The sequence below is a fragment of the Phaenicophaeus curvirostris genome, chromosome 1 (assembly GCF_032191515.1).
Source record: "Phaenicophaeus curvirostris isolate KB17595 chromosome 1, BPBGC_Pcur_1.0, whole genome shotgun sequence".
NCBI lineage: Eukaryota > Metazoa > Chordata > Aves > Cuculiformes > Cuculidae > Phaenicophaeus > Phaenicophaeus curvirostris.
In genome coordinates, this window is record NC_091392.1 from 6,369,084 (window position 1) to 6,385,697 (window position 16,614).

General features: G+C 38.5%; 1 protein-coding gene across 2 annotated transcripts in view; it reads right to left on the reverse strand.

The window, feature by feature from the left end:
* USP6NL (USP6 N-terminal like) overlaps positions 1 to 16,614 on the reverse strand; it is a 123,235-nt gene that overhangs the window by 87,704 nt on the left and 18,917 nt on the right. Inside the window, exon 1 of one of the 2 annotated variants that reach the window (XM_069869551.1) lies at positions 11,602 to 11,946. The exons of the other annotated variant lie outside the window; for it this stretch is intronic. Within the exon in view, the coding sequence (XP_069725652.1) occupies positions 11,602 to 11,674 (73 nt within the window). The 5' untranslated portion in view covers positions 11,675 to 11,946. Of the gene's footprint in view, positions 1 to 11,601; positions 11,947 to 16,614 lie in introns of those variants that run through there. 2 annotated transcript variants of the gene reach the window in all.

Sequence of the window (16,614 nt, forward strand, 5' to 3'; positions counted from 1 at the left end):
ATACAAAAACAAAGAAAAGAAAAAACAAACATTTCCTCCTTCAATTTCCAGGGAATAAAAATACTTGCCTGTTAATAAACAAAAAGCTTTGTGTAACCTGATTAATCCATAGCTTACAGGCCTCTGCCACTTGGCTTTTGGAGAAATAATTGACAGAAAGATTACATACTGAACACATCACGTTCAGATATAACTGGTACCTGCATTGGTGCAAGAAGAGGAAGGCACTATAACACAAATGCTGAGATTTTTATATGCTTAAATAGAAACCTATTTTTTGATGAAGAATGGAAAAAAAAAGAGAAATAACAAGATTTTTTTCCCTACCATCCCACTTTATTTCATTAATATCTGCATTAGAGCCCTATCACATAAAGGCCACCTGATAATGTGCAATAGGAACAGAGCATCTATAAGGTGATAATGTGTCATTCTGAAAGCACAACAGTGCCATCCAAAGAATGGCTACAGTGTGGCCAGCAGGATCAGGAAAGTGATTGTGCCCCTACACTCAGCATTGGTGAGGCAGCACCTCAAATTCTGTGTTCAGTTTTGGGCCCCTCAGTACAAGAAACACACTGAAGTGCTGGAGCACATCCACAGAAGGGCAACAAAGCTGGTGAAGGCGCTGGAGAACAAGCGTTATGAGAGGTGGCTGAGGGAACTGGAGCTGTTTAGCTTGGAGAAAAGCAGGCTGAGGGGTAACCTTATCACTATCTACAACTCCCTGAAAGGAGGTTGTAGCAAGGCGTGTGTTGATCTCTTCATCCAAGAGAAAGGTGATAAGACAAGACAAAATGGCCTCAAGCTTCACCAGGGCAGGTTCAGAGTACATACCAGGAAAGATTTCTTCACTGAAAGGGTTATCAAGCACCGGAACAGGCTGCCCAGGCAAGTGGTTGAGTCACCGTCCCTAAAGATGTTTATAAGATGGGTAGATGAAGAGTTCAGGGATATGATTTAATGATTAGTAGTGGACAGGTACAGTTAGACTCCATGATCTCAAAGTTTCTTCCAACCAAGTGACATCATAATTCTATGATTCTACATCTTAAATTTAAAAAAAAAAAAAAAAAACAAACCACCCCAGGAAAACCAAAACCTACACACACAGAGTGGGAAGGGAGAGAATACTATTAACTACTGCACACAACTTTCAACTCCCTAAGAACAAGTGGTTTCATGTCAGTGCATCAAGATTGTACCTGGCTTAAAAGCTACAAAATCCCCTAAGTCTTCAGAACACCTGAGACTAAAGGCACAATTAAATCCTATGTGCCTCTTCAAATAACTTGTGTGGATTTATTGCTCAAACTGCAAATCCCACACTAAGAACGCACTCAAGCTGTTTCCAAGTGGCAGCAGAAAACACCTGCAATCTAGCAGCAATACTGCAGTGATCTCTGGCAACAAGAATATCAAAAGAAGCCTACAAGCTGAATATCAATGAGCTCCTCCATATGGACAGAATCTGCTCACAAAAGCTGTGGTGAGTGAGCCTAATTCATTTTACAACAAAGCCCACACATGCACACAGAGCCCTTGCAGCTGGCAGGTTCCAAGATCTGTATCACTCTCACTGCCACACCCTGTGGCGAAGAGGTAAGTGACCATGACTAACAACTGTGACACCTGATGCAGGCTTTTCGACTGGAGAAGAGTGAGGGCAGTCAACTTTCTTCTTACCCATTTTCTATTGTTTGTCCAAGTATGTTACCATGTAATGCTACAGAAAATAGTGGTAGGAAAAAAGAAACCTACATCACCTGGGACACGATTTAGAAGGGTAGCAGGGTTTGTTCCTCAAGAAAATCATTCCCACCAAGGACCTGACCCCTCACGGTGCAGCTTCGTTAGCTACTTTATTAGCAAAGAGACAGCAGCAGTCTTTGGCATCTGTGTACTTACTTGCTCACTTCCATGAAGAATTAAATTAACTGACATTAATTAAGTTTTCTGTTTGATCTGGAAATTCACCTCAATTTAATATTTTATGGATAGTTTAATACTAATGCTGACAGATAATTTTTTTTAGAAGAAATTGCTTAGACTTGCAACAAGAAGGATGAAATAGGGGAACCTACTCCACTGAGAAACCCATAGTTTATTTGTTGTTCAGACATCACTAACTAAAAAAAATGGATATGTTACCTGATTTGAGAAGCCTGGATGTTTTGCTTACAAGCTATACCTGAAGATCTAGAAGCTCAACAGGACACAACACTTCGGAGAAGCCAGACAAGATGTCCAGAAAAGTTAAGAATTGTCAAAGACACCAGAACATTATCTAAGCCACCCAACTACTATAACAATCTGATGCAGAAAGTGTCTAGCTCAGATTTTGTCACTTTGAAATATTTATCACATCTTAAATAATTAAAAACAAAAAGGCAAACTGGAGGAGAAGTGAGCCTGTGTGAACCACATGAGTTTCAACAAGGCCAAGTGCAAGGTCCCACAGCTAGGGTGGAGCAATCTGCAGTTTCAGTACAGAATGGGGGACGAGAGAGCAGCCCTGCAGAGGACTTGGGGGTTCTGGTTAATGAGAAGCTCAACAGGAGTCAGTAACGTGCACTCGTAGCCTGGAAGGCCAACTGCATCCTGGAGCTCCATAAAAAGAAACGTGGCCAGCAGGTCAAGGGAGGTGACTCTGCCTCTCTATTACTCTCTTCTGAGTTCCCACCTGGAGTATTGTGTCCAGTTCTGGAATCCTCAACATAAGAAGCATATCGAACTGATGGAACTGGTCCGGAGGAGGGCTACAAAGATAAGAGGGCTGGAGCAACTCTGCTATGAGGACAGGCTGAGAGAGGTTGTTCAACCAGGAGAAGGGAAGACTCCAAGGAGACCTTATAGCACCCTCCCGTACCTGAAGGGGGCCTACACAAAACCTGCGGAGATACTTTTTACAAGGCTGTATAGTCATAGGACGAGGGGGCATGGCTTTAAATTGGAAGTGGGAAAATTTAGATTAGACATTAGGAAGAAATTCTTCACAATGAGGGTGGTGAGGCACTGGCCCAGGTTGTCCAGGGGAGTGGTGGATGTCCCATCCCTGGAAGAGTTCTAGGCCAGGTTGGATGGAGCCTTAAGCAGCTTGGTTTGGTGGGAGGTGTTCCTGCCCATGGTAGGGAGGTTGGAACCAGATGATCATTAAGGTCCCTTCCAACACAAACCATTCTATGATTAAAACCTTATAATAGCATCTACCTCTGCCCTTATTCCTACCCACTGCAATTTACCAAACAAAACCGTCACCTTCTTCAGCTGTAAGGGTATCAAATAAATTCTACGCAAGCTTCTAAACTGATAAATATGGATGCCAACGTTCATATTTAACACTAGATACCAAATTTCATAAGCATGACGATAAATACTGGAAACTCAACAGTTTAAGGCAAAAAAAAAAGTTAGATGATCTTTTATTGCTGTAAGTGTGCACACCTCAACAGCACAAGCTTCTCCTTAAGAAAATATATTTTGTAGTGTCAAGTAATATCAATTACACCCTGACAGTGCATCCAAATTAAGAAGTTGTACACACTTGAAAATAGCATACACATAATTGCCATGATCTTACCAAAATCAAAGTCAGAAAAATATTTTCACCTGAACTATGAAAATGCAAGACAGGATGAGGCTTTTTTCCAGATCCTTCATACCAAGCTTGCCAGCCTTTTCTAAGAAGTCTCCAAATTCAAAACTAAAATTCATATCACAATGGAGCCATAAGAGCAGCAACAGAAGGGAAGGCACAGGCCAGAAACTCCTTCTCTCCCTATTCAAGTCCAGGCTCAAGGTCTCTTATTCCAAACATATTGGACAAATGCCTCAGACAAAGTAGAATCCTTGTCTCAGTTGTAGTATCACTGAAACCAGAAATCCAAATACTTTCATCCAACCAGCTCAAGCTCAAAACTATGTGACCCCTTAACCTTCTGAAATGTTAAGTAAATACTCTACTGAATCCCTAACTCCCCACACACAGATCTCCTCCTCTTTCAAAAAACCCAGTGAAGCCACCTTGGTTTTAGTCAGTCTTTCCCCCAGCTGCCAGGTTCCCTCCCTCTGCCACAGTGAAATCACAAGGGCCAGTTTGTGCAAGTTGCTGCTCCAGCTCAGCAACGGTCTCATGCTTTACACAAACTAAGCAGCCCAGACAGATTCAACAGCACACATCTGCATATTGTAACAGATAATGACTAAACTGATCCTCAATACAACAAGTTTTAAAAAGAGATTTAATATGAGGCTTCATTCCTCTTGTTTCTACTCAGCCAATAGGTAGGACCAAACTGCTGAATTTGAATTGTAAAAAGTTATGAAGGCCAATTCTAGAAAATTAACACAAAAAAAACCCACACCACCACATGACCTCCTTTCATCTACAGGACAAGAACTATGAACTCTACGGCTGCATACAAGCACATACACAGGCCTAAAGAAACAACAAAGAAACTCCAAGGAAGAAAAAACCCTACTGCAGGTGGGGGTTTAATTAAAATAAAAAATAAAATAAAATAAATAAAATACAATTAAAAAATAAAAAATGCTACACAAGTCAGATCAGCTTCACTCATGCCAACACTGCTGTGCCGATTTATAACAGACGGAACTTCTGTCCCATTCACCAGAACATCACTGTGACATGAACTGTTGTGGTCTTCCCCACTACATTACTGCACTGTTTCTTACCCTTCATTCTTTTTCAAACCTACTTTTTAATAAGAGTATTTTATATTAAGCTGCCACATTTCCAATATGCTACAAATAAGAAACCTGAAGTTGTATTTCAGGACTACTGAGACTACTACACTTGATGATACATGGGTTTAGGGTCCCATCCACGCTCACCCAAAAAAAAAAAAAGAACAAAAAAAACCACACACAACCCAACACACATTGGAGTAAGAAAGCATAGTATGCAGGTGGAGAACAGTTGTCTTTATTGTGCTTTCCTTCTTGTAAATTAGCTTCATTCAGCTGACTAACATTACTGCATAAAGAAAGAGCAAGTAGTACTTCATTTGCCTGTAGTTCCTCTATAGCTAAACCAAATTCAAGCTGTCTGTATTGATTTTCTTAAGCCATAGATCAATTCCCAAGATACAACATCTAAGTACTTTGCTAACGATGCTACCTACCTAATAAAAGCCCAAATGAACAGACACTAAAGTAAGTCACTAGCAACTACACATGGCTAAGCAGCATTGCAACCTTTCTTAATCACTGCATTTGGCATCAAACAAATGAGAAAAATATTTTAAGCAGTTCCTTATTTTTAATAAAGTAAAATGGTAATAAATTGTCAGGATAAGAAATACAATAGAAAACCCACTCTCGTATGTATATCCCATGGAAGTTATTACTCTTCAGAGTGAGCGACACTGAATGCCAGCCACAGAAAGAGTATTTTAAGTAAAAAAACCTCTAGGTGAGTCAGTGTGTGTCCAGTTGTATTTGTATCATCCTGAGGTGGAATTCCTGATAATTTCACCATAGCACATCTCAGCAGCACTTTATGCAGCATCAGCCAGCACCACCACCAAAAGCCACTCCCATGTATTTATCCACATTCCCCTGCTGGCACCTCCTTTGAGCTGGTATGCACAGCTGTGAACATGCATCAGCCACTGGATTGATTAAACGGATTAAAACTAACTCAAAAAGAAAGAAAACTATTGTTTAATCCTGATCAGCTTCCCAATTCAAATCACTGTACAGCTACACAATTGCTTGTAAAGCTCTACAGAAATTTGCATTGGGACGAGGAGACAAAACGAGCAGCAGAAGTAAAGCAGGAGCACATCTTTACGAGGAGTCACTTACATTAATTATGTGTGAAACCACAGCCAAAAGGCCTACAAATATAATAATGTCAGTACATAATAACTCAGTATAATCATGCAGAGCCTGTTGAAATGCAGTTAAATTTTGCCACACTGGTAGAGACTTAGCCACAGTAAGAAACGAATGGAAGTCATACATACATATTGATGAGTTGCAGAATACAAAAAATGATCTTGACTGCCATGGGCAGAATTTCACATTTAGTGACATGAGAAAAAAAATATTTAACTCCCTGCTATCAGACTTGGCAGTTCATTGAGCAACTTGCCAACTTCATTTTTATTTTAATAAATAAATAACATTTACCCTTTGTCCACATTTGGCCTTAGGGGAAGAAAATAAAAACCCTGCTTTTCTCCCCTGTCCATTATACCTTTAAAAAAAAATTTATTTGAGAACAGGTATATAGGTCTAGAAAACCTTTACTTCTATTCAGCACTGCTCAGCTACAATACCCAACCTGGATTATAACAGTATTCCCTCAACAACAGAACACCCATGATTACCCAATTCATTCATATTCACACAAGCTGTGGCAACACTGCTTGCACAGAAAAACTGCTGTAGTCAGTCTGTCCTCAAACAAAAGGTCACACTAGATCATCACCACCTCATTTATCCCTTAAATACACCAAATTTTCACATCAGCTTTTCTGGGTAAGACTCATTTTCTACCTTCTAGATACAGTCTGAGGAAGCTGAACTTTTTCTTACAGTTCTTTCGAGCTCAAGTACCATAAAATAACGGTTTTGTCAATGAGAATATGCTGTAGAGTAAGAGAGACAATTGTTTTTCAAATAAAAGATTTAGGAAAACTAAATGTATACTGAAAACACATGAAGTGGAAACATTATTAAAGCAGCTCCAGGAGGGACAAAACCAAAAATCTGAATTCCATATGAAGCTTGGGGTTTTTTAATATGAGAAGAAACCACCTCCATCAGCCTGTTTTATGCAAAACACCATTTGGGTTCCATTAACAGCTTTAAAAAAAAAAACAAGTTCCAAGAAGTTATCCAGTCCTGCTGCATTCCCTGTCCATGTTCAGCCTCCCTGGAAGATAACAGACAATTAGCCTGTAAGGAAAGGTGCAAGATCAAGATTACAGGAAAAATCTGATGTAGGAACTTGGCACCAAGAGATACAGGCAAAAAGCCAGTGTGTTATTATTTTAATACATGCTCCTAAAACAAAATCTAAGCAATACTGATTTGTTCAGTATTTTAGTTCTGCCTCAGGAGTTAGAGGCAGGCAGAACAGCCCTCTTCAGAAAAAATAATCTTCCTATTATTGGTTTGTATCAGAGACTATGCATACGCTTTCATAATGTCACTTGCTCAATCCCATTACACAAAGATACCACTTATGACAGTTCTTGTATACAACAATCCTTTATGAGACTAATTCAGAGCTCAGCTAAACCAACATGAGATACTCCAGTGACCGAAAAGGAATCAAGATCTTCTGTCACCTGGGCTGGAGGAAGAACCACAGAAGATGCATGTTGAGCTACAATGTATACCAAAAACCGGGCCAAGCTTAGTACAAATGAGAAGATGGTCAATGATGGTCCAGAACTTGTCCCAGAAATTCCTCAACAACTTTCCAAGCTTTAGGCTGCATGCTGCATTCAATCAGCTTGTGTGCACACCTGCAGAACCTCATCTGAAAGCTAACAGCAGTAACATATAGCTCTGCTTTTAAAAGAGTCCAGGGCAAAAATCAAGAAGTTCCAAGATCTTTATTTTAAACACAAATTTCCTACCTGTTCATTGCAGAGTATTTACAAGTGGAACAATTCTAAAGAAGCGAAGTAAATTAAAAAGAAAAAAAAAATCAGAGAAGGGGGAAAAAAGGCTTAGCACACATATAGAATAAACACCGCTTAATAAAATACTAAATTAAAAAAAAATCCTAAAAAATAGAAGAGGAAAAAGTATGTATTTCTTTCTGAAATAAAGCAGGAAGTTAAAAAAGAAATTAAAGACATTTGAGTAACCCTGAAACCTCCCACAAGAGGCAAAGTTCTCAGCCTCCTCTGCAAAGACCTTATAAAAAGAAAATTCAAGAGCCTGAAGAGAGTTGCCACTATTTCACTAGTTGCCACGAGGGAATGCTTTTCATTATACCTTTCCTCTACCACCAGCAAAAGTAACGAGAAAATACCACAGCTACTTGATGTGGGACCTTTATTTTGTTTTCTCCATCCAGCAACTCATCAACTCAGTCCAGTCCAAAAGAAATAAACCAAAATAAGACAGCAGATTTCCTGCCAAGTCTAAGCCTGGAATATAAGGGTTTTGCGCAGTACCACCTGCAAGTGTATTCAGGCAGTTAACTTCTTAAGTGTGAGCTATTACTGGCACATTTAAACATGACTATCCTTGTCTGGCCCAATGTTTACGTACCTCATAGGTCCACATTTCCAGAATGAAAATTAACTTTGAAACTGAAAATAAGCTTTGTCTGAAACCTCAAAGGCTGAAATAAGATGTAGCACCTAAAGAAACCAAGAGGATTCCTGATAAGCACTGCCTTTGGCTCGCAGCCCAAATGCTGTGGTGGCCAAACACATGTCTCCTCTTGCAAGTGATAAAAAAAAAAACCCAAAACAAAGTTTTCTCTCAGGTACCTCTCCTTAAAACACATCATGCTTTTTTAATTCTGTAATTTTGATTTAGCTGCCCCATCTGCTGTAAGTATTTTAATAAAAAGTCTCTTTTTTATATCCTGGCATCAAGGTGATGTTGCCAATTAAGTTTTGCTGTGGCCACCTATAAAAGGAAGGAGGGAGGAAAGAAGTAAACATGACTATTTCTTTATTAATTTTAAATAACTTGGATTTAAGCCAGGATTTCAGTGGTTAAAAAAAGAAATCAATCAATAGATTTATATTCTACATGGATTTCTCTGAAAGTAACATTTGAATTATGTTTTAAAATTCAGAAAGGTCTCAGAACAATAAAAAGCAAACAAAAAAAAAACCTCTACACTTTCAGCTTTCACTGCAATCAGAAGACAATGTGCATTTTTTTCTCTTAAAAAAATTAAAGTCTTAAGCAGTACAGCAAGATAAAAAAAAGGACGGAAACGTGAGACATAATAAACCAATACTTGCTGTTGAGCTCACTGCCCCATTAAATCTCAACTCATGACGTGTTAAGAATGGGTTCCTTTTAAACAACTTTCTGCAGGACTTACCTCTGCAGAAACTGAATTTTCTTCTCCACAGTAGCTATGCTTACCATAGACCTTAGAACAAGTTTCTATTGTCAAACCATGGATGCAAAAATACATCCTCTTGGCTAGTCACTACATTTCCAGGTCTCAGACTGACAAAAAACGCTGGGAGAATTGGAGGCCTGGGGAACACTTTCCCCCCAAAACCTTGTGCACTATCTATAAAAATAGTTACACAGTCTGGACACTTATTCAGTCTTACAGGAGAAATTCTTTAAACTAGGTACAATACATGAATATGCAATTAATACATTATGGTACTCTAACATCTGTCTCCTGAGTGCAAAGTAGTCCCCTATGGAAGACTGATTCTCCCTCCACTTGCCACCTGCAGTGACCCTTCTGCTGATACCTGCTCAGTTATGTTCAGTTTCAGTTTCTCGAGTTCCTGTTTTTCACAACAGGAGACAGAGATGATAAAGAAAATTTTCACCTGAGAACAATGAATTTCAGACTTCTATCCAATAGATTCTATTCTAACAACAAATGCACTTTTTTAAGGGGAAGAACAAGATGCACCTGAGGAGCTGGATTAAAAACCATTATCATTTACCAATACTAATTTGGAAGCACATTGGTAAACACTTCACATATCATCCCTCATGCCTTAATGAATTCACCTCACATTCACACTGGGCTTCCTAGCAACTCTTCCTTTACAAATACATTTTTCCATTTACTGAAAACAATAATGTGTGAGTCACTCCTGTAGAATACAGTCCTTCACATACACCAGATGCCTAATGTTGCATGCTGTGAAAAAAGAACCCCTTTAATGCCTACTCAAATTGCTGTATTTATCACAGAAGTCTGTCAGCATTTTGCATCTTTTGTAAATGTTTTCTTCAGAACGTTTGAATTTTTTTTTTAATGTTAAGAACTTAATATGGTTTGTCAAAACATACTACCAAGTACTCCAAGAACTAACATCTAATTAGCTTGGTTACTGGCAGCTTGAGAATACTGCCCAAACAATGACCCGAAATTAGTGTCTTTTAACAAGGGAGTAAAAAAAACAAAGAGGAAAAAAAAAAATCTCAACGCTTTAGAACTGGGAAAATTAGCATTTCCTTATTTTTTTTTTCAAGGCTCTCTTCTAATTCTATTGAATCTGTTCCAGTAATCAAAGTTCTTATATATATAATTTTTGGTGTTATCTTTTTAAATCAGTCCTTACACTACTACTATAAAAAAAAAGATCAAGCCTGACTAACCAGCTACACACAAAACAGACAAGTAGAACTCCTGTCCCCTTCGTTCTTCTCTGTAACTAGTGGAGCATAAGTACACATATCAAAAAATGAACAGTGAACACAGAACTGAAATAGAGTTATTCACTCTGATAAAATTATAAAACTGTTGGATGGGATGTTCGACCAATCACTGCAGACTCTAAAGCAGCAGTTCAGAAGCATGGTTTTATGAAATGCATGCAGTTTTTTTTCAGAATAAGAGGATAAGAGCAGATCCCAGTTCTACCTTCACTCATTTTGTTTTCATAAAGGGGTGTGTCATTAACTAACTCGTTAGAATTATAGCAGCCTGATATTATTAGATGAGTGGCTTAAAATAAGGGTACATGCCTATGGTGAGATATTACCTGTAAGGGCAGAACAGAACAATGGCACAGTAACAGGCAGACACAGATGCTGTATATCCTAAATGATTCATGACCTATTCAATACAAAATAAAGCGGAATAAAATAAAGAAAGGAATGAAATTAAGACACTTGGACAAATTATTTATTTCCGCTACAAACCACGCATTTAGCAGTTGCAAATAATTAAGACATAAAAGTAAAGATGAAAATAAAGTGTTTAATCGGTTCCTAATTAGATAAGTATGCCAAATACCACAAAGGATGGCACTACTTCAGTGAAGAAGAAACAACAAACATCCAACACACTGAAGAAAACAAGGAAAGCATTTAACATCAATTAATTTCAAACAATAATTGAGTATTTCAAGTAATTCTTTTTACATTTGCAAGAGCCATTTTGGATTCTGAAGTTAGTTGTAATCTAGAAATAATCTAATTTTGAAACCTAAACAGCAGTGCAGCTGTGTACTTTCAGTCTCTCTCATTTCCATAAGCACTAAGGAAGCCTCTTCTTGCTCTTATTCTCATTTAGAGCATTAAAACTATTCTGATGGGATTACACAGAATACGGTTGCTATTTTCACAGCCTCAGCTATGCAGACAAGAAAAATTTTTCACCACACTAAAATAAGTAATAGATCTTTAGAACAACAGTAGCAGTTGCAAATACTGACAAACTCCACCTTTAGCACAATAAACATCATGGGGATTCTCTTTGGGAAAGCTGCAGTTGCAAAATGACAATAATTAGGCTTAATGCAGTTCAAAGGCAAATTATGGCAGCTGTACATGCCACAACAAAGAACAATTTTAAGTACACACTTAATTTAACTACAACCAAACTCTAAAACATTTCTGATTTACAGCAAATCACTCAGAACATGGAATGTATCCCAGTGCTGCTCTTACCTTTCTTAGCAGCATCTGTTCTCCGTCTTGCTGGCGACACCAAATCCTTTACAATCTGTAGCACTTGAATCATTGCTTGTTAGCAAGATCAAAGAGACTCTCTAAAATTCCAACAGGTTTCATTACTACATGTTAGTACACGGCTGTCTTCAGTATGTTCAAGCAAAACCGATGCAGGAACAACTCGTCTACCTTCACAGAAAGATTTCTGCCTGACGAATCTACAGTCTGGGGTGACGGATTTAAAGTGACTTCAGCACAAGACGAGAAAAAACTGCAAGCAGTCCTAAATGTATTTCTACAGAACATGTTAAAATTATTTCCTGCAGAGAATGCATACTGATTTCTCTAAATAAAGTTTAAAGGAAACATTCACACCACAAACTACCTAAAGAAAACACTACTGGAAATGAATGCTGACAGATGTAACGTGCTCCCCTAGGCTCAGAAGCCGAGAAGCACGTCTGAGTTCTCTTTTTAAGACTGTCTCAATTCATGAAATTTCATGTAATGCTTTAAAGAGAGCTATTGGTGCAGCGCACAGCCAGAGTCAGACCTACTAGCAGTATTAAAATTAAATCTAGCTCACTAAACTCCATCAGGCACAAGCAAGCACCTGCTAAAGAGAGTCATTTGGCTCCGTTTCTCCCCCCTTGAACACACACCTCTGACACGCTCATACGTGACGGGAATTCTTGCACACCAGAAGGCACGCTGGAAATTCTGGGAGAATTTCAGGCGTTCTCCTCTCTCCCACCACCAGAGGCTCAGAAACCAATTTCAGCTACGGTATTATCATTACTTCTGTCAGGTAATTTTAAGAAGACCAATTGCAATACGTGCCCCACAACATTTTTAACGCCATCTGGCAAATGTACAAAGGCATTTCAGAAATGTCTTCTGTCAAACCCTCTACAGAGTTAACAATAAAAAATGATGAGAAATTGTGTATTATATGGTCACGTTAAGTAACTGTCAGCTCTGAAGAGGCTCTGTGAACACTTTAGGAAACCAAATTCCTACACAGTATTGTGAGGCCTTGCCTGCACAGAGAGAACAATTTAGGAAGCCAACTACATTTTCCAAAAACCATAACATTAAAACAAACCACAGGCCACAAGCAAGGCACAGCAAGACATTTTCTCTGGCCTTTAGACCTTCTGTTCCCATTACTTAAGTGTTAGATGGTGAAGAGGGAGAGGTCATCTCTTTCCATTTCCAGCTGCTATCAAAAGCATTTCAGATTTATAGATTTGCTGGCGGATTTATCCACATCCATATCAGTCTCTTGAAAAACATACAGCACAGGCACAGCAAACTGTTTCTATTATGTCAGTCTCATTTGAAGTCTGCCATTAATCCTCTCCTTCCAGAAGTAATAGCAACCCAAAGTACTATTGTATGTGGTTTGGCAAAACAAAGACAAGTAAAATCATTCTCTCTGATAAGCTGTCTGATGTCTTCTCCTACCGTGGAGATATTCAAATATCCACTCAAAAGGAACCTCTAGACATATTGTGCAACTGTAATTTATCTCTTCCTGAAAAAAGGATTTCTCAAACCATTAGAAACGTAACTCCCAACCTTCTATATTACGAATAATTTCTAACATCTGTACAAAACATCTAAATTCCAGGTTTCAGACAAATTAGTTTTTATGTAGAGAGGTAAAGAAATGAGAGGTATCTCATTCTCAAGTGCTGAAGTAAGGAGAGGATGGTGGACTCACAAAAGAGTAAAAGCAGGAAAGGAGGTACAGAGGAAACGAAGACAGAAGAAAAGGCATGTTTTGTACTTGCTTTTGTGTCAAAGTTACTTAAAAAAAGAAATGAGTCACTTCAGTAGCTAGGAATTAACACTCAGGAAAGAGTTACAGCTATTCCCAACTGCAAAAAGGGAAGCTGCTCCCTTTTCTCCAATACTATCCCTTGCCCAGTTGGTAACAAGATGACTAACTGGAAAAGGACTAATAGAAGATTTGCAAGCCTAGCAGATTAGGGCGATAATATAAAACCAATACCTCCTAAAGTCTGCAGAAGAGCCATTAGAAAGACTTTTCTTCAATGGTCACTAGAGTCCCTCTCCATCACTTGTAGGGGTATTTCAAAGAGTTGAAGCCTGATCTGAGCTTTTAAGAGAGAGACAAAAGAACTTCAGAACTAGAAATCGTTTTCATGCACACCTGCCTCCCTTAGCACAAAATATCCTCCAAACATGGTGTACACAGTTGTTTCCTTCACTTTTTTTTGTTAGGGAAATTGTCACTAGAAACTGAAAAAAAAAATCTCAAAGCTTTGAAATTAATTTAGGAAAATGCAAACAAGCTTACAAAATATCCTGTGTTCAATATGAAGAAAGAGCACAGTGCAAGCTTGAAGCAGGGTCACAGAATCATAGAATGGTTTGGAATGAAAGAGACCTTTACTTGTCATCTAGTCCAAGCTCCCTGCAGTGAACAGGAACATCTTCAAACTCAACCAGGTTGCTCAGAGCTCCATCCAACCTAACCTTCAATGTTTCCAGGGATGGGGCATCTACCACCTCTCTGGGCAACCTGTTCCAGTGTTTCACCATCCTCAGCAAAAAAAAAAATTCTTCCTAGTCTTCCTCTTTCCTCAAATCAATTCATACGTCTGCTTTCAAAAAGCACCAATACCTAAAAGACTTGGACAAACAACTAAGTAGCTAAATCATGTGATTTCAACTGCTTCTCACAAGTGATAACTTGGTTGTAGTTCACTCACCTTCGAATCATGAAACCAAACACTTGTTTCCAGAGAACCTGTCACTATAACTGCCACCTCTCAGATCACATCCTAACAAAAACACAAACTGTGAGCAAGGAGATGCACCAACAGAAAGTTCACAGCAGTCGTGACACAGATACACAAGTTAAACCAAAAAGAGATCAAGTGTCAGTGGAACAATTTAAGCACATTCCGTTTGAGGAGATAAATAGCGTTATACATTCAGCTTGTATCACATGAAGTCTGCCAAGCATTTCTCATCTTCGACAGCTAGTTAGTTGAGCAATACGTAGTTGGTGACGAACTTGCATTTTGCTTTTCTTCCTCAACTTCAAAATCGTAGGGAATTGAGAAATCATGCACGTGTTATCAACCCGATAAAGTATGTTGGTATAAGAAAGAGCAGTTAACCAGGATGGGATTTTAAAGATCACTGTGTGCGCTGCTCGACCTCTCTTAACCATAATAAAAACAATGACCTGTATCTTGATTAGTAGTTGCCACCACTGAAAATAAAAATGTTTCCATTCATGCAACTATAATTAATGGATCTTTGAAAGCAGTTCTTTTTCATGAAGCATACTGGGCAGAAGGTAACACACTTACAGCACAGAAGATGCTGCAAAAGTATGGCTGAGTGGGTATTTGTCAAATGTCAATGGGGAAAAAAAAATCAGAATTTAAGTTTCCTTCATACTTCATATTTTCTCCATAACATTTAGATATTTATGGCACTCTGTCTAGGACATTCAGGGTTATCCCAGGCAGCACTCCAGTTACCCAAAAAAGTGCCTGCTTCTGCCCTCATTTATGAAAGAAAGATGTACAAGCTACTAAAAGAAAAAAAAAACACCCACAAAATGGCTTGAGGGCATTCATTCAGATGAACAGTCTGCACACATTTTATTTGAGATGCAAAGTTATTGTGACCGCTCTTCTGCCATCTCACACCAACTGAGCTAGCTAGGATACAGGCTGCATACAGATCATTCCAACACATCACTGTAGAAACCTATTCAGATCTATCTTCATAATCCTACCTTACACACCTCATAGGGAGAAGGACATAAAGAATTCTGGCTATCTACTAAACTCTAAACATGGTTCAGACACAAAGCTTCCAGGCCTGACACAATCAAAGAAACAGACAGCCTGTAACTCAATGGCCAGGAAGGTACTAGCCTGAGATCTAGCCCTGTTGCTACCTGTTTCAACAGCAGCAGGATCAAGAGTTAAGTCTTGCCGCGGTCACATAGAAAGTGAATAAACACACACACAAAACATTGCTGGTCTCTCCTTAAGTCTGCAAAAGAGCAAAGTCTTATCTTACAGGCAGGAGATGGGGATTTACAAAAAGCGGGGGCCCACTTGCTCTTTGGACCCTTCTTTTTCTGTTTGTAAAATACAGCTGGCACTTTGATGTGTTACAAAGTCACTCAGACTATTCATAAAGAGGGCTACAGAAGTTGAGTACCAGCAACAGACAGCACCTGTTCTTTACCAACCAACCTGAATGTTTGCTTTAAAAGCTGCAGTTTCAGAAACCACACGTGGCAGAACTGCTTCATCATCCCTCACATCTTGGCTAAGGGGCTTAGATAAATGAAGCAGTTTTTCTTAGCAGGAACAACAACTATTTCATAAGCAGAAGAAAAGTTTTGAACTACAGATTAGTTTAAAGGATTAAGGAAATACTAGTAAGGCACATCAGCTGGGAAAAGATTCTTTAAACATCAAATAGAAGGAACAGTATATTGCAAAGACATTTGCCTAGTGATTTCACAGTGAAAACTACATGTTTCCTGCAAAAAAAAAAATAAATTCAGACTAAGTCTACCTAGTAATTAAGTGCTGGCAATACCTTAAGTATTAATAAAAACATTTTGTTTATAGCACTCACCTCTGAAATTTCCTGTCACAACTGGTCTTCAAATTAATATCTCAAAATAAATAGGCACTGAGCTCTAAGACAAGCAATATATCATTATATAAATTATTACTGAAGCAGCTATAAAAGTGGGTTATCTATCCTCTCTGACTAATATTTTAAATTAATATTCCAGTCTATGAACTGAAGCCTACAGTTTCCATTAAGTTTTAAATAAACTGCTGTAGCTGGAATAGCAGAATTCTAGAGCTCCAAATCAATAACAAACCCTCCCCATAAATCTCTGAAACTTTAAATTCTGATGGCCATTATTTTCTAGAGGTTACTCTGACAGGAATGCACTAAAGGGAACAGGAAGAAAAGATTAAAAAAAAACCC